Source organism: Sinocyclocheilus rhinocerous, unplaced genomic scaffold (assembly GCF_001515625.1).
Source record: "Sinocyclocheilus rhinocerous isolate Xijiao unplaced genomic scaffold, SAMN03320098_v1.1 scaffold2199, whole genome shotgun sequence".
Classification (NCBI taxonomy): Eukaryota; Metazoa; Chordata; class Actinopteri; order Cypriniformes; family Cyprinidae; genus Sinocyclocheilus; species Sinocyclocheilus rhinocerous.
In genome coordinates, this window is record NW_015659020.1 from 112550 (window position 1) to 136528 (window position 23979).

At 36.6% G+C, this 23979-nt stretch overlaps 1 protein-coding gene, 1 long non-coding RNA gene and 1 pseudogene across 2 annotated transcripts; 2 read left to right on the forward strand and 1 right to left on the reverse strand.

Annotated features, from left to right (window-relative positions):
• Positions 1-7245: 7245 nt before the first annotated feature.
• Positions 7246-7973, reverse strand: LOC107723223 (HLA class II histocompatibility antigen, DQ beta 2 chain-like; annotated as a pseudogene).
• A 1507-nt stretch (positions 7974-9480) lies between these two features.
• Positions 9481-15715, forward strand: LOC107723254 (major histocompatibility complex class I-related gene protein-like). Its single transcript, XM_016531823.1, has 6 exons — positions 9481-9738; positions 10262-10537; positions 13779-14069; positions 14181-14303; positions 14426-14471; positions 14583-15715. Exons 1-6 carry the CDS (start codon positions 9492-9494, stop codon positions 14596-14598), a joined length of 999 nt encoding a protein of 332 aa, XP_016387309.1. The 5' UTR covers positions 9481-9491; the 3' UTR covers positions 14599-15715.
• A 630-nt stretch (positions 15716-16345) lies between these two features.
• LOC107723235 (uncharacterized) lies at positions 16346-17622 on the forward strand. Its single transcript, XR_001637901.1, has 3 exons — positions 16346-16555; positions 16696-16958; positions 17395-17622. It is a non-coding gene; the product is annotated as an uncharacterized LOC107723235 (long non-coding RNA).
• The last annotated feature ends 6357 nt before the right edge of the window (positions 17623-23979 follow it).

Here is a 23979-nt window from a genome sequence, read left to right on the forward strand (position 1 = left end):
GAGGAAAGAGAAGAGGAAGAAAGAGACAGAGAAAGGAACGAGGCGAGTTAGCTTAGTAGTACCATAGTGAATGACCCCAACGTGACTCCTCAGCTCCTCAACAATTGCGCTCAGCCAGCTGGAGATGAGGTGTCGAGGGGGCCCCTCAGGGAACCCCCGGCCGAATTTACTGCCGACTCAGAGACCTGTGAATGAAACCCAATCAGCTCAGGTTCCTGCTCAGCATGAGCCCCGGACAAGGAGAAAAAAAAAGAAGAGCGCGGGACTTAGCACTAATGCGGCCGTAGCTGCCATAAAGAGCCAGCGGAGGCCCTTTCTCACTCTCAGACAAACAGCCTCTGCATTTTTATTGTCCTTCTCCCTTAGTTCTCTTCCTATTCGCTTTGCCCAAAAGTCAATTCATCACCACTTCTTGTTAATTTACTGCTGTTTGCTCCAATGCTAAACTGAAAGCGAGAGAAAGTAAGGAGATGGGCGATTGTGAGAGAGGAGGAGGAGATTTCTGAAGAGGGGTGGACGAAGGAGAAAAGGAGAGAAGAAGGAAAGGAGATTGGGGGAATACAGAGGGAAGCAGCTGTCTATTTAAAGCAGGTTGCAGCGATGCTCAGAGCTACCCCGCTGATCAATTAGCATATCTGAATCCTCGCGCTGCACGAGGTTCCCGCGCTAGCACGCTGCTAGGTGGCACTTCTGAGGGAGGCGGCTTTTGAATGCGCACACAGGAATCCAGCAAACGCTCCGTGTTCCCGACCGTTTGAACAGCCACAAAAATGACTTGAAGTTCCAACTCCAAACTGAAGGGAAAAAGAAAAAGAAAAAGTTTCACTTTTTCTTCTTTTTTTTTTTTTTAATATAGAGAGGGAAAACAGACGAATTTACTTGTTTTTTTCTGTACTTGATGTTTAATAATTCACTGTAATGTTTCTTCCGCTCTACAGTATTCTTTGGGGTGAGGGATCCAGAAGAACAGACAGATTTTTCCTCTGAACTTTCACCAAAGGGTTAAACTCGCTGTTTGATTGACTTCTACTGTACCAGTTGTCTATAAGCTCACAGGATTCCTAATTATAATGAATGTGAGAGAGTGGGAATGTACAAAAGTTAAATTCTGGTGAACTCTGACCTTATATATAGAAAATTTGACGTAAGGAGAATCAAAACATCACAGATTGACCTGTTGACTCAATACAAAGAATACAAACTTGCATACATTTATCAATGGTTATATCAATAATAGAGATATTATATAGTAGATAATATCGTATAGTTTACCATTTTGAATTATTTTGTGTCTATAGCCGAATCACAGCCGTGCCATTACAAAGCCATATCGCACTGCTACTGTTGTGTGATATTGCTCATATATATATATATATGTTAATTATGCCATCACCAAAAGTGCTAATTTTGCATGACTTTTTAAATCAAATTTCTGTAAGGACATTTTGAATCGCCTAACCTGTTAAGTTTACATGTACTTGTACAATTGTGGATAATTATCCCAATCAAATGTCTGCTTATTGCTAAGGAGCCTTACCATCCACAACAAATATCCCCCATAGCCGTCCCCCTCCATCAAAACGATAAAACCCTGAGTCTACGAACCCGCTGGAAAATCCCTTTTAGGTTTCATAAGGAATACATGCTAACGCTAACACAGCAACAGTGCGTCTAATGTCTCAGACTTCACCCTGAGGGTATGTCACCATTCAGATCAAGGCAAATCAACAACAGCAATGATGGCAGTGCGTTCCCTCCCTCATGGTTTAGAAAGTGAAACGATAGCGATGGTTTGTTGCTCTATTGAGCGCCTCAGTCTTCACAAATGCTCAGACGAACCTAAAAACAACCTTCTATGTCAGACTGCCGAAGCATATAGACCATATTTGGGAAAAAGCAGATCAAGTTTTTCTTCTCCCTCTCTCTCGCTTGTTTTCCCTTTCTCCGTTTTTTTCAGGATAGCCTTGAAGTTGGTCTCCCATCAGTCACAAAGCGTGGTTCTATTGACGGGATCCAGGGAGGGTATTGACGGTTCCATAATTTGGGCAGGGGAACACAAAAAAGCCCTGCCTCCCGCTGTGCACAGCATGCCACTGCAGGCAGCGGGAGCTTCACATTTTATTAGCCTGGGAGAGCAGCCCCAACTGCAAATAAAGCACATTCAGCCAGCCACTGATCTCTGTCACAAAAACAATACCATCATAGCATACCGCTCTCAGCGCTTGCTCTTTCTCTCCATCATGCGCGTACATACGGGCACATGCGAACACTCAGTGTAACTCTTTTTCCCTTTATCAGTCATTCAGTCTTTTACTTTCCCTTCAACTCGCTCTTTCTGAACTCCACCTCGTTCCAACTTTCTCAACATTTCTCTCTGTCGCCCCCCTTTCGCTCTTCATAGTGTCTCTTTCATTCGGTCCCCACAGTTGGACACTTCACACTTGGAGGTATAGCAGCTCAATGAACAGGCTACAAATGAGCTGATTCAAAAGAGCTCAACCTAATGAAAAAAAAAAACAGATATATTAGATTAGCCCTCCACCTGCTCCATTCTGTGTGCATGTGTCTTTATGTAAAGGCTATTATTATCATGGAGAAACTCTGGAGAGCAGCACATTTCAAGTTAAAGATATAGTTTGACCATAAGCGAAAAGTTTTAGACCTCTACGACATTCTTTCTTCTAACACTAAAATGAGATATTTTGAATTATGTGCCAGTCATTTTTCCCCCATGCAATTACAATGAACAGGGATTAGATTTCTAGCTTCAAAAAGAACACGAAAGAATCATTAAAGTGGTAAATTTTGCTGTATTTTTAAGACTTCTGAAACCATGTGAGTTTTAGATTGAAATTTAAGTTATTATTTACTGCTAATCTTCCCCTCTAGTAAGATGTTAACCACTGCGACCAAATCATTGAGTCAGTAAGATGAACTCAAGAACTGAATTGATTAAAGATATAGTTTGACCATAAGCAAAAAGTTTTAGACCTCTACGACATTCTTTCTTCTAACACTAAAATGAGATATTTTGAATTATGTGCCAGTCATTTTTTCCCCATGCAATTACAATGAACAGGGATTAGATTTCTAGCTTCAAAAAGAACACGAAAGAATCATTAAAGTGGTAAATTTTGCTGTATTTTTAAGACTTCTGAAACCATGTGAGTTTTAGATTGAAATTTAAGTTATTATTTACTGCTAATCTTCCCCTCTAGTAAGATGTTAACCACTGCGACCAAATCATTGAGTCAGTAAGATGAACTCAAGAACTGAATTGATTCATGCACAAATCATTCAGACTGGTTTTGTGAACTGGATCCACAAATCATTGACAACATCTGACTCAACAGAGTTATTTACCAAAACAGATATTCAAACTTCTCTTATGACCACAGACACATATTTACAAAAGTGAAGAGAAGCCTAGATGAACCCATAATTGAAATCAATTATAATTGACTCAGGGGCAGGTCTGGAGCTGTGCTCTGAGACGGGTGGATGGTCTGGATGGGTTTCTCATACAGGCCTTTGGACTGAAGGTAAGCTTAAAAGGAGTTCGCTATAGAGTAAATTTTGAGGAAAGTTCAGGGTTTGGAATGGGTTGATGGGGGGCGGAACTGACTTGATGACTGGGGCAGACTCAGAAGCGGCCGGCGGGCTTGCTGATCGCACAGACATCAGTGGAGGATCCGCCACGCTGGGTGCCATTTCCACCTCGAGATAGATCTAGTGGCGTGCATGATAGCTGCTATGGAGCAGCATTTAACAGGTAATGAGAAATATGAAATTATTTAAAAAAGAAACGATACTCTAAATATAAAAATAAACACACCAGTAGGTGGAGGCAAATCCCTTAAGTGAGTCATTCAATCATTCATTCAGTCGATTTGTTCAAAGGGCTGATTCATTTAGAAACTAAGCAAGAGACTGCCTTTATGAATGGTTCACTGAATCATTGATTCACTCGATTCATTTAAAAACATGGATTCATTAATGAAACACCGCTGTGTGTTGATCAGAGACGCACAGCAGTTCTCTGAAGGCTCTATTTTCATTGATGAAATTACTAACAATGTGTCTAAAATGTAATTATTCATTTTTAGGTAAAAACTTTTGTTACCTATTTTTGTCTACCAGCCATTAATGATTCTGAAAGAAAACACGCAGATCAGGTGCAGGTGTGAAGCAGGCGGGATGCTGGGAAATGGAGTCCTTAATGTGGTAAGGTGACTGAGCTGGTGACTGGCTGGCGATTGGGATGGTGACTGGGCTGGTGACTATAGGCTGGTGAACTTGTGACAGTGCATTTGTAGTGGACTTTAAATTTTAAAAGTATATTTAAAAAACTGTACTTGCAGATATATTACTGAAATAAGGTGACGTAAGTATATTTGTGGCTGCATTTCTTAAAGGGATAGTTCAAAAATTTTCATTTTTGGGTGAACTATCCCTTTAACACACTTTTAAAAATTCACTTTGTAATCATGTCAAATGAAATGTTTTTAATGAAATTTCTGAAGTAAACTCATCTAATTGCATTTAATATAAATTTAAACTATTGTGCATTTTCATTTAAGTGTCTGAAATCATTACATTCAGTTCACACGTAATTATATTCTTTTAAAATAAATTACTTTCATAATAAGTATGCTAAGGTGTACATAAAGACTCCCACATCCATGCACAGAGGGCAGGGGACTGCATTTTTACATGACGTGGTGTCCTGCAAGACTACTGATAGTAAAATATCCACAGAGGATAACCGTCTGTCTAAGTTACCATTGTTTTACTATTGCAAGAAACAAATGAACAAACATAAAGCTGAATTGTAAATGACAGATTGCCAATATTTGTCTTTAAAGTATTAAACATAGAAATATGAAGAAAGATTTAATGTTTCACACTATGTTGTAAACCCTGTATATATACAGTACAGAGCAAACACATCTTGTTGCATCAGCATGAGGATAACAAAGAAGTTGCGCAACTTGCAGACTCGCTGACAAATATTGACTGCTAACAATCTGGTTTATGCATCAATGAATCAACGGAAACTAAACTGATCTGCCTCATAGAACAAAGACAGACGTGACTGGTTGTAATGATGTGCAGTATAACACATACACACAACAGATATATTACACAAAACCTCACAGTCCTCTCATGCTAACTCAAAAGGAGTAACATCATTTTAAGGATGGAGAAACAGATGAAAGTGCAATTTCAGTGAGTGAAAGTGTTACAGAAACAAAGCAAACAGGCACTGAAAACACACACACACACATACAAGTCAAGTCAAGTCAAGTTTATTTGTACAGCGCTTTTCACGATACAAATCATTGCAAAGCAAGTACAATGAATTAATAGTGTTTTCCAAAACTCTTCCTCCCTCTCTGCCTTTGTCAACTCTATCCAATTCATTGGAGGTTTGAAATATATTTAAATAAAATCTGCAGATGCTTTTTTTTTGTTCCATTACACGGAACTCTCTTTAATCTAGCCGCACTCAAAAAGCTATTCAAACATCTTACATAAATTATGCTCTCAGTATTAAAATCAAAGGCCAACACCACCAGTCCCAGGGCGGTGGGAGAAAACTTTTGATGGACAGAAGGAGAGAAAGACAAACTTATGATAAGCATATGTCATACTTTTTTTAAAGCCTCACTTAGCCTAGATTTGTCTGCTATCAGCTCAACATCAAAACAATCTGGTGATTCCAGTCTAGCCTATACTATTGAATAGCAATAATTAATCACACGCTTCAATAGAAGTGTTAGTCATCATTATTTCTGTTCTGAAAGTGTATTGATCAAAGAGCCTAGCAAAATGTACAGTATTCTGGATTCACTAAATGATCTGGTTTAATCAAAAACGAGTTGTGATTACCATTACGCTCAGTTGTATTGGAAAACGTAAGTTTGGCTTTTAGGGTTGTCCACTGACAAAGATTATAATTTTTATTGCTTATGTGATTGATAAGGGCATTTGTAAGGATAAATAGGATGTAATTTTACAGTGTGTTTTTTGTAAAGTTTTGTCTAATGTGTCTCTAAAGTCACTAAAGGGTGAGTGTATTAAGGGTGTTTTTATTACTTCCTCTTTTTAGCTAAGGATATTTATTTGTAGATTTTCAACAAATAAATATGGGGCACATTATCTTACAGACTGTAATATGAAGCATTATCAAGTCAAATTGTCCCAAATCTTAATTCAGATAAAAACACGTTTAGGCCTACAGCTACTCCTATTTTAATATAAATGCAATTAAAACATCTGCATTTATGATTTTTTTTAAAAATGTACGCCTCTTAAATTAACTCATGATACTTTGAATGACTTTTAATGAAACATGATCATATTCCACCACTGTTCAATAGTTTAGGGTCAGTAAGATTTTTTTTTTCTTTTAAGAAATTTAATTTACTTTCATTCAGCAATGATGCATTAAATTGATCAAAAGTGACAGAAAACACATTTATAATGTTACAAAAGATTTCTATTTTAAATAAATGCATGCAGTTCTTTTGAACTTTGTATTCGTCTTGAAGAAAATACATCACGCTTTCCACAAAAATATTAAGCAGCACGGCTGTTATATAAAGATAATAATAACTGATAATAAACAACAAGAAGCATTTCTTGAGCAGCAAGTCTGCATATTTAAATGATTTCTGAAGGATCATGTGACACTGAAGACTGGAGTAATGATGCTGAAAATTCTGCTTTGCGTCACAGGATTAAATTTGAAATTTGAAAACATATCCAAATAGAAAAGAGTTCTTTTAAATTGTAATATTATTTCACAATATTACTGTTTTATCATATTTTTAACCAAGTAAACACAGTGAGCATTAGAGACTTCTTTCAGAAAAAAATATTTAAAAAATTAGAGACTCCAAACTGATGAATGGTAGGGCACAAACAAAGCTTTGAAATAGTGACAACAAACTTAATACAACAAACGATTCCATCTTGAGCTGTGATCTGTATGTCACAATATGTGATTGTTCATTTGCATTGTGATGTGATTCAGTAGTTGACTATCATTGCTCATTTTTACTGTAGTAAACAATCCATAGTATAAAGACAATCAGTTTGTCTGAAGATCTTTAGAAGTTTTAAGCATTTTTTCTTTCTCTTAATGGTAAGATCTCAGTCTCTAGCTCAATGTCCACCTTGTGGAGACCCCTGGAAACACTTAGGATTCATGTGTGAGAATGTTTTGCAATGCACTGCTCCTCATTGCTGCTCATTGTTTGCAGAAGTAGGAAACAGGCTGTCTGTAAAAGTGTATCACCAGCAATAAATAACATCTCAATCTATGTTACAGAAAAGGATGATGTTTCTTTATCACAGTACACTAACCTGTGTACATTTTTTTGCAGTAGATCAAACCTACATCTGCAATAACCACCCCCAACACCAACCCTGCGGCCCCAGCAATGAGTTTATTCCTGTCAAAGTCCTCCAGAGAAGGATCTAAAATAAAAGACATTCTGCCCATTTCAGTGAAGTTTTTATAGTAATTTATCCATAACACTTTAATTCCATCATAACGGATCTCACCCCAGTAATAGATTATGGGTTTATGGGAGCTGGCGTGCTCCACCACATGACACAGGAGATCTTCTCTCCAGGTTTGGGGAAGTATTCCAGGTGGGAGTGGATCTGGTAGTAGCCTACCAGTCTCCATCAGCCAGCTCCTCAGTGGATGTCACATTAGCGTTCATCTTTGTATCATCTCTCATCCACGTCAGGTTGATGGGTTTGGGGTAGAAGTCATAGGCACTGCACACCAGAAGAGCTTTCTCATTCCCTTTTCTGATTCCCTGACTGAACAGATAATGACTTCTGGTTTTACTGCAGAAAGGAAAACATACATGAAACATACACAAATAAGAGGACATGAAATATTGAGAAAAAAAAACTGCTTAAAATATACTAACCCACAGGCCATCCAAAATGTAGATGAGTTTGTTTCTTCGTCAGAACAGATTTGGAGAAATTTAGCATCACATCACCTGCTCACCAATGGATCAAATGGGTGCTTTACAGAATGAGAGTCCAAACAGCTGATAAAAACATCACAATAATCCACAGGTTTGATACACACTACTACAAGACACACTCTTGACTGTATGCAAGAGTCAGTCTGGTGTCTAACCATAGCTTTCTCCAGGTATAGACCAGTAAGTAGACTGTAAAGAGCAGTTATACTGTACTTGGGTTTGCGATGCTTTTGGGAAACGCAGCCGTGATTGACTAACAAGCAGGCCAAAATCCAGTTCCACAGTGGTATGTAAAATAATGAATGTCATAATGGGTAAGGCACAGTCAAAATATAGGTGACAGTGACCTCTGGTGGTTAACTTGTGCAATAGTGATGGGAAGTTCGGATCACTTTACTGACTCTCTAGTTCGATCTCGTTCATCAAAATGAACGAATCTTTAAGTCATTTCGTTCATTGAAGTGGCTTTAAATGTTTTTTTAACAGCCAGAATATCGAATTCTGAATTAAGAAATCATTATAATGCATCCAAAGATAATTTACAGGGGACATAAACAATTACTTCACCTTCCGAGTCGTTCGTTCATTTGTCACATGACAGATGCAATGAACGGATCGTAAAAGAAAAAAGAAGTGTAGGCTAGGCTACTTAGCAAATGTAATTTTTTTAATTCATATTTATGCCCAACAGTTTCACGGTAAAGCTTGTGTTGTCATTTTTATTGTTTAATGTAATCCTTTTCAGATGATATGTAACATCTAAATTCTGAAATATTTCAGTTATCATGAATAAGCCCTTCAACAACCTCAAACTAGAACATGAGATGGGTTCGTATTTATTATTTACATCTAATTCCTAATTCTAAATGTCACAAAAAATTTCCAACATCACAGTAGCATGCAATGTTGCCTTACAATCTTGCAAAATAGTTTTCTTAAATGGAAACATTTTAACTTAAATTTAAGAAAATATTTGTATCCTTTTTCACCTCTTCTAGCATATCTGAATAACGCAAATGTAGCCTAAATGCACTGGTAACCTCCGAGTTGTCTAGCAGTTCTAAAAGATTTGACTTGACATAAATAATATGAATAAACTCACATAGTCTTGGTCATGTCTCTAATTTTATTCAGTCTTGATCTGATTTAGTTCCTGCCTTTTACATAATTTCTCTGTTTTTACAAAATTTCACTCTCAGGACCTGACCTTACCTCACTGATGTTTCCATTCGGATGTCTACTTATCAGCTTAATCTAAACTTTGACAACATTGAGCTGCTTTTTTCACACTTCACAACACTCAAATCTCTCCACACGATTTTCACTACCTACAACTGGGAACTGTGCTGCTCACCTACACAAACCATATAATAATTTTATAGGCCTACATATGTAGTTAGTTTGTCTTAGTAGTAGAAAATGTCTCATATGTACACATTGTATATTCCTTGTGTATCCACAGATGTTCACTCGTTGATGGCATTTGTAACGTATATAGCTGGACAGACACCATTTCCTGAGTTCAGTGCTGTGCTGATGTTAGATGATGTGCAAATAGGATATTATGACTCGGTCACATGGAAACCTTTCTATCGCACTAACAGTACTGATTTGCAGTTCCATGAAGAAGAACAAAAGGATGCTGATATTGTATTTCGCGATATGTATAACATCTTTAAAGACAGAGCATTTTATCTTAAGGAGCAGCAAAATCACACAGATGGTAAGTGCAACCCAAAAGAATTAGGTAACGCTTTAGATTACAACCCGCAATGTACTGCGTAAGTAAACAGAATTTACAGCGTAACTTTTTTTGTAATTACAGTGTACCTATTCAGTACCTCCGTGTAGGTGTAAGGTAACAATATGCGAAGTTTGGGGAATAGAGTAATAATCTGTAAAATTACAAATTATTTCTACTGTAAGTATTTTGAAACTAAGGGGTACATATTCTACTTCGCATATTATTCTCTTATACCTACACGGAGGTACTGAATAGATACACTATAATTACAGAAACGTACACCTTAAATTCAGTATACTTATATAGTTCTTTGCGGGTTGTAATCTAAAGCGTTACCAAGAATTATAACATACAAAAGACATAATAACCAATGTAACTTTTAGGTGTTTATGCAAATCGCATATACAACTTTTGACATAGAAGCAAGAAAGCTACATGTGCTAGAGACAGTAGTAATTATTAAAAAAATAGATTAATAAGTCTTAATATTTGTTTTCCGAAGGTGTACAAGTTCATCAGAGAATTGCTGGATGTGAATTGTTAAACGATGATAAACCAGGTCTACTTCAGAGATGGGATGCTTTAGATGGACAAAATATAGAAGAGTTAATTTTTGACATAGAAAACAACAAAACCCAGACAAAAATGACATGGCGGCCATGGGACCAACATAAATGGATTCGTGTAAAGTATATGTATGAAAATGTTTATCACCCTCTTTGTATGAAAGTTTTGCGGAGGTATTTGTATATGGAAAAGAACAACGTGCTGAGAAAAGGTAAGAGAAATCTGTTTCTCCAGAGGTGGTAAGAGTACTAAAATATTCTACTCAAGTAAAAGTACCATTGCATTAATGAAATTTTACTCAAGTACAAGTAAAAATACCAGTCTAAAAATCTACTCAAGTAAAAGTAAAAAGTAGCTCATTTAAAATGTACTCAGAGTAAAAGTTACACTTTAACAGCGGCAGGGGGGCAAAATAGGATAGGCCTATAAATCTCAAACTAGTTGTTTTTAATTAAAGGAACATCTTTACAAGTTAAACTGCAATAACCAAAAACATGTTGACATTTAAAACATTAAGGGAGGTATGTGAGATTTTAATGCAGACCATCCCACCAAGTAGGCAGAAAAAACAAGTTATATTCTGGCTACCGACAAAACAAGCTAAGAACCGTTTATGACATTTTTATTTGCTTTTGAAGGGTTAGAAACTCAAGACTTCACACTGGTTATTTCAGTAGCATGAAAAACAAAATGAATATTATTATAAATTATACAAAGAAAGCAACAGTAAGGACAGTAAAGTGGTGCATGACTTCAGTCTAATGTGAGCTATGCGCTTTTGCAAAAACTCCCATAATCACTGAAGCAAATAAATCACATTTATTTTGCACTTTGTTGTTTATGATTATGACAGAATTTGCGAATGCACATTCAGAATTCAGTCAGTAAGCGCGCACACTTGAACAACTCCGGCGTTCTCCGCGGTGATGAATCAAAACGCCTCTGATTGGACATTGCATTCATAAACACAACAGAAAGGTGTGTAAATGGCTATAATGCTCAACGCTGCAAAACGCGAGTATAAAGACATCTGATGCAACATGAGCAGATCTACTCTAAAATGTAACACTTTTAATTTATTTCACATTATACTTAAATAGTGACCCCAGTAAGCCTAATAGTTCTTGCTTAATTGTGCAGGGACACTTTTTGCACCTAATCATAAATTGGGCGACATTTTTGCCCCAAGCCCCCGTTCAATTCTGACCCTGGTGCCAACCAACAATATTTTGATATTTTCTTGGATTTTATCGATAACGATAATTAGACAATATTTTGCCGAGAGTGTTATTATGCTGGTATCTTAAAGATTACCATGGACAGCTCACTCTTAACGTTTTTGATATTCTTCATATTCTGTGTGGTGGTCAGTTCACAGCAGTGATAGAAATGAATCTTTTCTAATAAGTTTAAATCGATTTTTACCTTTTATGGGCATTTTTACCTTTATAAAGCCATTTTTTTTCTAAAAGTGTTCATCCTTTGAGCCAAATTCTTACATTTAATCAGTGAATTAGAATAATAAGACATTTTGATTGGACATTGCATTCATAAACACAACAGAAAGGTGTGTAAATGGCTATAATGCTCAACGCTGCAAAACGCGAGTATAAAGACATCTGATGCAACATGAGCAGATGTACTCTAAAATGTAACACTTTTCATTCATTTCGCATTACACTTAAATAGTTCCCTGAAAATAATTGCACACCTTGCGAGAGTGTTATTATGCTGGTATCTTAAAGATTACCATGGACAGCTCACTCTTAACGTTTTTGATATTCTTCATATTCTGTGTGGTGGTCAGTTCACAGCAGTGATAGAAATGAATCTTTTCTAATAAGTTTAAATCGATTTTTACCTTTTATGGGCATTTTTACCTTTATAAAGCCATTTTTTTTCTAAAAGTGTTCATCCTTTGAGCCAAATTCTTACATTTAATCAGTGAATTAGAATAATAAGACATTTTGGCTGTTACCAAGCAAATTAAATCAGTATCAACAAAATTCATCTTTGCAATGCGGAGGAAACACAGAAGCTGCATCTTAAGTGGTATTTAGATGCATTTACACACTGTTTAATGCAGGACATGAATGCATTTAACCTGCAGTTACAAATGCAGAAATAATGTTTTGATATATAAGACATAAAATGTTGAATAATCATATTTGAAATGATAAACAACAACAACAACAACAAACAAAACAAAAGACATTTTAAATGTGAAATTAAAACCACCAGTAGGTGGCATCAAGTCGCTGTTAATAAGTGAGTGATTGCGATTGAACCGAATCATTTAAACAGTTGATTCATTCAAGAACAAAATGGTGCTCAGAGGCGCAAAACTGTGCTGTGGTAGCTGTGTTTGGAATTATTTTTTGCTGTCGAAATAGAGCAAAAACAGGCAATATGGTGTCTAAAACGTAAGTCTCTTAATTAACTTCTTGTTTATTAAACAGCTGTAAAAAAAAATCTATAATCGTGCTGATTTTTGGAGAAAAAAATGGCACTCTTCATGTGATATTGATTAATATATGAAATGATAGAAATATATACATTTTCTGTCCCTATCTTCAATTTCGTGAGCATTCTAAATGCATTTTAATAGACTGAATCACGCAGTGAAAGAACGCACTCTAAATGCGCAGAGATGGTCCTCACTGCAGAACACAAGATCCAGATCCAACTCCTACCACCTTACATATACCTAAACCTACCTGTCTCCACCCCCTGATCCCTAAGCCCACCCATCTCCACCCCTAAACCTACCAATCTCCACCCCTTAGATGTGGATCCAACCACGCCCCCTGGATCTTGTGTTCTGCAGTGAGGGGCTACTGAATGCGCACGCGCACTAGTCTAAATCTACTAGACTTCACAGCACTCTGTAGGAGTGCTTTTTTTCTTTCTTTTTTTTTTGCAAAATACTCGATAATGTCAGATATCGCACATCGTTAAAACAGCAATTACGGTATTATCGCAGACGAGTCCTGCACCACTGCCTTTTTGGCTAATTTGTGCAAAACCTCTTGCTAAACTGTCAAAGCTTCATTTTAACCACCAATGCAACAATACAAGTATTTACCTTACCTCTACATGCTTGCGAAGGTTTGATGTCTAGATTTTATAAGCTGCTAGTTTGGTCTCCCTAGGCATACACAGCTTACACTGCATAATAGAGCTTAAATATGGCCAGGGGTTCACTTCATTCTCTTCGAGTTCAACCTCAGCAGAATACGACGTGGTTTCATTTTCAGCTGGGTCTGCACCACTAACGTCTTGTTCGTCTCCATCTTTCTTGTGATTTTAGTGCTAGTTTCTTCTCCTGCCCATTATTTACTGAACTAGTTTCAATGTAATTATTTACTTTCCACCTCTGTGTTTCTCTAAATGCTTTATGAAGCATTACAAAACACTTTTGCAACAGTAACACTACTCATCCTTCTCTGTAGTAAAACCCAGAGTCAGATTCATGAATAAGACCCTCACAGACTCTCAAGGGCTTCAGATCAGCTGTCTGGCCACTGGTTTTTACCCCCGTCACATTAACCTGATCCTGTTCAGAAATGGTCAGCTTGTGGATGATGATCAGATCACAGGAGGAGAGATTCTGCCCAACGGAGACGGAACTTACCAGATGAGGAAGAGTTTGGTAATCAGTGAAGAAGAACTATGTGAGGAACATAAATACAACTGCACAATGAAGCACCTCAATTTGGAAAACAAACTGGACATCACATATGGTAAAGAAAAAAAAAAAAAAAAATGCCACAATAGATTTAATAACAAAAAAAAATATCTTCATATCTCTGTAACTTACTGTTATCACTTTTTTTTTAACTCACCATTTTCAGATGTGGCTGAATGTGACCCAGGATCTTTCAGTCAGTCTGTAGTTTTCAGTGTGCTGGTGTTCATGTGTGTGGCTGTTCTCATAATAATTGCAGTCATCGTATGGAGGAAGAGACGAGCTGCTGGTAAATGTTCTGTTCAGTCCAGTTCATTACATCTAATGCTCAATTAGATGAAAATTAATTGCATGCAGTTTTGTAGTGTTACTTTGTATCTATCATGGTTTTACTATCTTATTTTTATTCAGGACAGGGAACTGGGACATCACAGAGTAAATACTCCCCTTACTCCATGTGAGTAAATTGTTTTGTAAAGTAATATGAATTCAACAACATGTTCTTTTTATGGTTAATTTTGTGAACTTTCTAGAAATGACAACCAAAGTATTTTTTTCTTCATTTCAGCTTCGATGCGCGATAAAACATGAAAAGTGCTTGTTGGATGCTATTTGAATTGTGCTACGATGGCCTTCAAATGACATAAAAAAAATACAAAGACAAAGGAACATATGTAGGTAAATGTATGCAGTATGCAACATAAAACTTGGCATATGTGGCCTGAAATCATAATATTGTTTATGAACAATATCTCCTGCTGTATTATTCTATTTCTGGGCAGTTGTGGCCTAATGGTTAGAGAGTTGGACTTGGACTAATCCGAAGGTTGTAGGTTAGAGTCTCAGTACCGGCAGGAAAGGTGGGGGACTGATTGTACAGCACTCTCCTCAGCGCTCTTCAGTGCTTTTCATACCCACAACTGAGCAAGGCACCTAAACCGCAATTGCACACCGGGCCCTGCAGCACTGCTCGGGGTGTGTGTTTAAAACTCTTTGTGTGTCCACTTGGATGGGTGAAATGCAGAGCATAAATTCCAAGTATGGGAAATTCCAAGTCACGTCACTTTAACTTTCTGTCATGGCAACTCTCTAGTTTGGTTTGTGCTGCAACTGCTATAGCAAACCCTAAATGTCAAGCAGCAAGCTCATTGGCATATGATGCTATAGAAACCAATCATGTGCGCCATGTAGAAAACTATGTGATTGCTATCAGTTATACAGTATGTACTATGTAACCTATCAATCTGTGCCATATTGAGTTTCAAGACAAAACTTTGTATTTCTGTTGAGACTTTGGCATGGTAACAGATTTTACAATGTTAATGTATTTGGTCTTGGCAGAACAGATCTGCTATGCTGCTGCTGCTGCTGCTGCAGAGCAAGGAGAGAGATACTGCCAATACGTACATGGACACACTTCTGTGTGCATTTAACATGCTGCTGCTAACTTGTTCCCCTGCTTCATGATCTCCGCTCCAAGTTTGTATATTTGTTGTATTATTGTGTGGTTGTCCTTTAAAAGTATCTGGGTTCTGAGAGTTGCAGATGAATGAGTTCTGTAGACATATTCCTGGTGTCCTGGTTATTCTTTGACATATGTTTCATTTCATTCCTTTCCATTCTGTTTACTTGTTTTTCCTGCTGTGTAAAATCTTCTTGTGTAATATGGTTATTGCCTTTAACAAATACAGTTATGGAAGAGTACCAAAACAGAATATGTATCTTTTCTATTTTCAGAAAATAGATCTACTAACAAATTATTCATAGTTTGGTAAGGTACATTAACATTAGCTCATGTAGTATATCAAGAATGAGCAATTATAGAATTAGAATGATTACTTTTACTTTTACAGCACTTACAGCTCATTTACTACACATGGTCAATGTAATTTCTATATACAGTATGCTAAAAGTTTTACAATTTTTATTTTGAACGTGAATGAACATGAAATTAACAATACTATATTTATAAATAATTATTATTAAATGCTGTAAAAATGTTGTTTATTGTTAGTTGATGATACTTAATGCATTAACTAATGTTAACAATTAAAACTTACTGTAAAGTGTAAGAAACAGGAAAAGCCACCTGTTTGATAAAAACAATAAATGTTTTGTATGAGGATACTGAACAGTTATCCCATTCTCTGATTCTTCCCTTATATGTTTAATGCAGCATATGTGAATCTGACTTTGCCTGTCTCTGCTTGATTTGGTTTCTGTCATGTGACCTTTTCCTATAAACAGAGTTGATGCCAGGCTGGCTCTGAATTCAGAATGGGTTGCAAGTGTTTGTTGGCTCCTTGTAAGAATTTGACAGGTTTGCACTGGTTCCCCCGGGATGCTGACAGAGCTAGATTGTGGCTGCAGGCGGTGGGTTGGCCATCAGCTCCTGACACATCAAGAATGTTTGTGTGTAACAAACTTTATTCACGGGAGAGCTTTTACAGACATGTGGACGTTGGCATTGCTCATGGAGGTAATCTCCGACGAGAAGACGCTGAACGAAGTCCCAAATATCTTTCCATCCCAGGGCAGCCAGTAAGTGTCTTAATAACCATGATCTTGTCTATCTTGCTGTCCTTTGTTATTTAATAATGAATAAAAATAAACAGTTATTATTAACAATGACATGATCAAAGACCTGTTCGGATAAACAAGGTGTTTTTTTTTTCTTTCAGTTTCACTTGAGCTGCTGGCTGGAAATACTGGAGTTTTGCCCAGTGACCGCAGCTGAAGGAGGAAGTCTAAATATGGTCACTGGTGAGATGAATTTATCATGACATCACAAAACAAGCAGCAGCCACGCTTCCGGGTTCTTCACACAGTCAGATTAGAAATGGCTATTCAGAGCAAATGCAATTAAAATCAAAGTTATAGTTATGTTAAGCCTATAATTGTAACAATTTTTGTTAAATAAAGGTTATTAGAACATGATACCTATGTTTTATAGTGAGGAAATGCACATTGTTTTTGAACTCCAAAAAAAAAAACTTTATTCAACAATTATATTTTGCTGGAAATGTAGCAGGTTGTTAATTAATTCTGGTGACATTAATATTTCAAATACAATTTATTGTGAATTTATTAATGTTTTCAATTTTTTTTAAATGGCTATATCTTAAAATGTGCCTTGTACATCAAGAAATAATCTTTTTGTGTTCAGAATTTTCATTACAATCAGCTGACATATCTTGATGAGGCCTTAATAAAGCTTTTCTTGTTTTTGATCGTTTTTGATCTGTCAGCTCTCCCATCATATTTATGAATGTACATATCATATTTTAACATATATTTCTAAATGAACTTAAATATGATGTTATACACAATCTTTTTCAACATTTGAATTTGAAAGACCTACCAACAGAATGAGTTGCTAGCACAAGCTGAAAATACCAGTCATCTGGTTTAACTGCACCACTGCTAATGCATGCTTTTGTTCTCTTTACTATTGCAACCTATTTTATGCTTCCTTGTACTGAGAAGCAACAGGAGTTCCTTGATTTTGAATGTATTGTGTTCCTTCTTTATGTTTCAGGCTATAAGTGTAGCTTGTCTGGTGTTTTCTCATGTTTATATCTTAATTGTTAACATCAATTAATCAAATCTTTTTGGAAAGCCTGTATAACAAATAAGCATATTCTCAATAAAACAGACTTAGAGATATTTAACTTAGTGGGGTTTTGTTTAGGGGTGGGCTTAGATAGGAACCTTCTATACAGGGGCAGTCGTGGCCTAATGGATAGAGAGTCGGACTTGTAACCCGAAGGTTGCGGGGTCGAGTCTCAGGTCTGGCAGGGATTGTACTGTAGGTGGGGGGAGTGAATGTACAGCACTCTCTTCCACCTTTAATACCATCTTGAGCAAGGCATCGAACCCCCAACTGCTACCCGGGAGCTGCAGCAATATGGCTGCCCACTGCTCCGGGTGTGTGTTCACTACTGTGTGTGTGTGTTCACTACTGTGTGTGTGCACTTGGATGGGTTAAATGCAGAGCACAAATTCCGTGTGGGTCACCATACTTGGCCACACATCCCTTCTTCTGTACAACCCATTTAGAGATATAGTCCCTCCCATTTGAAGCAGCCCCAAGAAAGACCCATGTAGGTTAAGAAAGTTTTAATATATTGTTGTGTCAGTTTGTTTTTTGACCACTAGATCAGAATCAGAATCAGAATGAGCTTTATTGCCAGGTATGTTTTCACATACGAGGAATTTGTTTTCATGACAGAAGCTTCCACAGTGTAACAGAATGACAGTGACAGAACAAAAAACACAGATAATAAAAAATAAAAATAAATAAAAAATAGAACAAGTAAATAAGGAATAAAAATATATAAATTGACAGTTGTATGTGCAGGTATATTACAATAGACAGTTTTGTATGTACAGGTATATTATGTGCAAATTTGAGGTGTAGACTGAGTATGTGTGTTAGATAAATAAGTGTATGAGTGTATAAATAGTGTGTGTTCCACAGTTATTGTTAAGTGTTCATGAGATGGATGGCCTGAGGGAAGAAACTGTTCCTGTGTCTGGTCGTTCTGGTGCTCAGTGCTCTGTAGCGTTGACCAGATGGCAACAGTTCAAAGAGTGAGTGTGCTGGATGTGAGGGGTCCATAGTGATTTTGCCAGCCCTTTTGCTCACTCTGGATGAGTACAGTTCTTGGAGAGAAGGGAGGGTTGTACCAATGATTCGCTCAGCAGTCCGGACTACCCTCTGTAGTCTTCTGAGGTCAGATTTGGATGACAGATGGTACTGCTTAAAACATAAGCAACATGAAATATAAAGGGTTGCATTTAACCACATACGTCAATGCATCAGATCTTTTGTAATAATAAAAATATCATGAATGTTGCGAAAATTTAAAAAATGTAATTAAAGTACACAAAATATTTCAATTAATATCTAATCTGGCATTTACAGAGTTTTATAAAAAAAAATGTACCTATGCCCACAACCAGTCCAGAAATGATTTTATTGAGCCTAAAATTTGTTTGCATTGCAGATTCATGATGTGAGACAAAAATTATGCTGCGTATTTGTGTGTTAGAGCACAGAGTAGGCTTACTGTGTATAATCATAATAATGCTTTACTATAGGCCTAATTATTATATATACCTAACTATCCATACTTATATTTATTATACTGTACATGTTATTTGTTTAACATATGTTACATCCAAATTCCCTTGCATAATTTGTATATTGCACATCTGTACATACAATATATTTTCTGTTGTCTTTTTGTCTATTGTGTATTGTTTTCACATTTTTTATCACTTTTATTTTGTTATCTATCTTGTCACTTGTCATCCCATCTGTGCAGTGGATGCTTCTGTCACCCAGACAAATTCTTGGCAATTAAGCTCTTTCTGATTCTGATTATTATTGTGCATAATCTGTTTTTCCATGCCAGCTGGATTCAAGAGGTTAGAGATGATGCTTTTTTTTTTTTTAAGAAATACTTTTGCCAGTGCTCTGGGGTGCGTTTCCCAAAAGCAACTATGGTCACAAGTTCCATCATTGCCAATAGAGGTTAATGGAACTAACAACCATAGATAGCTAACAATGATTTTGGGAAATACACCCCTGAGGTGATGGTTGCCAGAGAAAAATGGCTAAACTATGTAGGCCTATAGCTTTATTAAGCAAAAATGCAACCTTTCAGAATTAATAAACAGATTTAGCACAGCGTGCTAACTTTCAAGTGCTGATTGCTGAACAAATAAACCCCCTTAACTTATAATTCTAGACCAAATACTTGACCTATAGCGATAACTATATATATCAATATTGCTGCTCCCTATACACAGAGTCTGTGTAGAGCACCTAAGTGGGCACCATCTCATTTTCATGGGGACATCAGATGCAGTTTCATCCAAGGAGGCCACCCTTACATTAGTCTTGCGTAGTCAGACCTTCAGAATGACGGCAGAAGTTCTGGGAACCTTGGCCGCTTTGAATGGCCAAGGCCCGCCCAAGAGGCCATATGACTGACAGGTAAAGCAACCAATCGCATTTTGTTTTGAGCCATTTTGTTTTGTCAGGTTTAGAGGCATGGTAATGTCCCCACAATAGCAGACCAGTGTGTAAAACTCTTGGACATATTTAAAAATTCTGTGCCATGAACTTTAAATATTTCACACACTGAAAATTTTTTTTAATTCATCCAATTAAAAAATTTTAGGGTAATGATTCACATCTATATTTTTTTACTTGAGCCAATGAAAAATAAATAAATTGCCCTTAGGGCAATTTTTTTTTTTAATTGAATGAAATTTTTTTTTCAGTGCATACTTTTGAAAGTCTGAGGCTGAGACCACCCTTACATAGTCTGCCATGATCACATTAATCCATGATTTTCTTAAGTAATCTGCATTACAAAAATATGAAATTATTAAAGATAAAGAGACAAAATTATGATTAAAAATGAACAGCAATGAGATATTGAGCATATCTCACTTTTTTACCGAGACTGGAAAGACCGGTAAGACCAGCAAAGAATTCCAATCATTCGCTAAAGTCACTTCTTTAATTTGTAGTTGGAAGGCTGTAACACTCAACAACAAGATCATACCCTAAAGTGCGGGGATTCATTTACTGACAGAATGCAGTCTCTTGTGTGTCTTTTGTCATATTTGACAGCTGTTAAAGCAGGTAAGTCAGTTTACAGCTATTCTTGTGATCATGATCTGCACATGGGCCCCCTGACTATATACTACTCTGGGGCACGAGAGGGGGTATCTTGGGCACTTATTAATTTTCCTATCTCTGGCTAGATTCCATAAACTAATGTGTTCATATTACATGAGTAAATCAAATGAAAGTTTCAGTGATATCTTTATTTGATAATAACTTTGTTTGTTTCAACATGTTTAGTATGTATTTAATCTGAATATAGTCAGTTTATAGACAAAATGCTAAAACAGTGTTATTTGTTATCCATCAAAAAGGGGAACTAAAAAGGGGAACAATGTTTTACAGTGTTGTGAAACCTGTTACTAAGACTTGTTTGATAAACGTATTATTTCTTACAAAATAATTTAATTATGTATTATGCCACTATACATTCTTTTTTGGGGGGAGCAGATTTGTTTTTGATTCTTTATTTATTTATTTATAGCAAGGGAGACAGACGGAATCAAACTATTTTTGGAAGGGTAGGTCTATGACATCAAGGGTGACATTTCACACTATACTCCCTGTTTTTACTAGTACAGGTATACAGCAGACGCATCAGCCTTGGGCTATAAGTCCAGATACTGCACATAACTTCCTAAATTTTATCACATAAATCTCTGAGCAAATCTGGTGGAGAGACAGAAGGTTATGTAACGAACAGTCCACTGAAGGCGAGTTGTGACGAACCCAAGTGCAGTTTTATTCAAAGTAATCCAAAATACAAACAAAGACTTGACTTGGCATGATCAGAAATATGAAGGTAGAATGACGTCAAAAAGATTTGCATGTGCAGGGTAAGAGTTGTGGAAGTGTACATAAGACCGTAAGCGTAAATTAAATTTGCATGCGCAAGAGAAGCTTTGTAAAGGTGTAAATCGTGTTTCAAGCGCAAGAAAAAAATATTTGCAGCATTTTACTGTTACTCGTAAGTGTAATTCATGTATTGTGAAACAGCAGCTTCATGCTAACGCAAAATAAATATGATCTGCATGCTTCTGACTTCCATTTTTCCGCGCTTACACTTTTGGCACGTTTTTGTCGCCAAAAGACGGTCAAAAGCACTGCAAGCCTGTGAACAGTGATTTGCAAGCGAAAACAACAGTTTAAAGAACTGCAAAACGGATTGACTGCATAGAACCAATCTGTATGTGTAAAAAAACAAACTGTTGCAAATGTCTAAATGACTTGTTGTACATATGGGGCAAAAAGTTCCCGAAATAAACCGATATGTACAGCTCCGTCTCTCTTTTCTCTGCGCTTACAATTTTGGCACGATTCTCTCACTAACTGAGTTTTGCAAGCGTGAGGGGGAGGGCGGGTCCTCCTTCTTCTTGTAGCCAATCAAATGAGCCTCTCGCTGACTCAATTTACTCTTATCTGATTGGTCCAATAAACACATCACACGCCTAGACATTAATCTTCATTTAGTTCAGGATCGTTCTTGCTGCCGGAATGGTACTTTTAACGTACACATACAGTAAAAAAATGAATTAAAAAATAACAACTTAATTAAAACATGCTCCTTTCATAAGCTGTGTTCCTTTAGGCTAGACTCCCATGTGTTCATACTGAATTGCGAGCTGTGTAGTTTCATTCTCTTCCTCAACAGGCTATATGATATAATAGTTTATTGTAATATTATATTGTAATTTTGATGATACTTAAAGAAGTTCTAGTATCTGCACTAGCCTAATACATGCATAATTTCACCTGTCTACTGATCCATTTTTTAAACACAAATTTGGTTCAATAATAATTGAACCAACAGAACCAACAGTAATAACGTTTCATTTAACATGTTGTAATTTAAGGGGATTTTACAAAATATTACTAAAATATTTATTAAAATATTTATCTCTAACTTAGTCAGCATTTATCATCTGTAATACTATCGTGTAACCACGAGATGGCTGTTTAGCTCTCTATATGTAAACATATAAACATGACTGTGTTCCCTATAGTGGCTGGGAAATTTGGATTCCCGCATAATTAGTTACTTGTATTTGGATATATATTTAGACATTATTAAAGACATATTTATCAAAGTTTTTGCATTAGTCAAATCTGGACACAAAGAAAGCATTTTGTTACTCATTCTTGCTTCATATAATAGCTTGATCAGTCACATATTGATCAGTAATCAGTGTTAAATACCATAAACAGAAACATGGTCTGAAAAATTGACAAATTCATATTTAAGTAGCTTTATTGTCATAGTAAAAAGGTTTTACAAAGTATAGCACTCTGATACTATAGTGTTGAGCATTGTCACATAGCATCATTTTGATTATACAGTTTAACATCAGCTCAGTGGTGTAAGTAGATTATGACATTTCAATGTAAAGCCAAACCAAATAATGTTAACACCAGCTCGCAATTCAGTATGAACACATGGGAGTCTAGCCTAAAGGAACACAGCTTATGAAAGGAGCATGTTTTAATTAAGTTGTTATTTTTTAATTAATTTTTTTACTGTATGTGTACGTTAAAAGTACCATTCCGGCAGCAAGAACGATCCTGAACTAAATGAAGATTAATGTCTAGGCGTGTGATGTGTTTATTGGACCAATCAGATAAGAGTAAATTGAGTCAGCGAGAGGCTCATTTGATTGGCTACAAGAAGAAGGAGGACCCGCCCTCCCCCTCACGCTTGCAAAACTCAGTCAGTGAGAGAATCGTGCCAAAATTGTAAGCGCAGAGAAAAGAGAGACGGAGCTATACATATCGGTTTATTTCGGGAACTTTTTGCCCCACATGCACAACAAGTCATTTAGACATTTGCAACAGTTTGTTTTTTACACATACAGATTGGTTCTATGCAGTCAATCCGTTTTGCAGTTCTTTAAACTGTTGTTTTCGCTTGCAAATCACTGTTCACAGGCTTGCAGTGCTTTTGACCGTCTTTTGGCAAAAAAAACGTGCCAAAAGTGTAAGCGCGGAAAAATGGAAGTCAGAAGCATGCAGATCATATTTATTTTGCGTTAGCATGAAGCTGCAGTTTCACAATACATGAATTACACTTACGAGTAACAGTAAAATGCTGCAAATATTTTTTTCTTGCGCTTGAAACACGATTTACACCTTTACAAAGCTTCTCTTGCGCATGCAAATTTAATTTACGCTTACGGTCTTATGTACACTTCCACAACTCTTACCCTGCACATGCAAATCTTTTTGACGTCATTCTACCTTCATAAAAATTCGCTGAAAAGCGATATCAATGGGTCGCGAGTAGCCTACTAAAAGTGTGTGCGCGCTCTCGATTGCCGACAGTGACCGG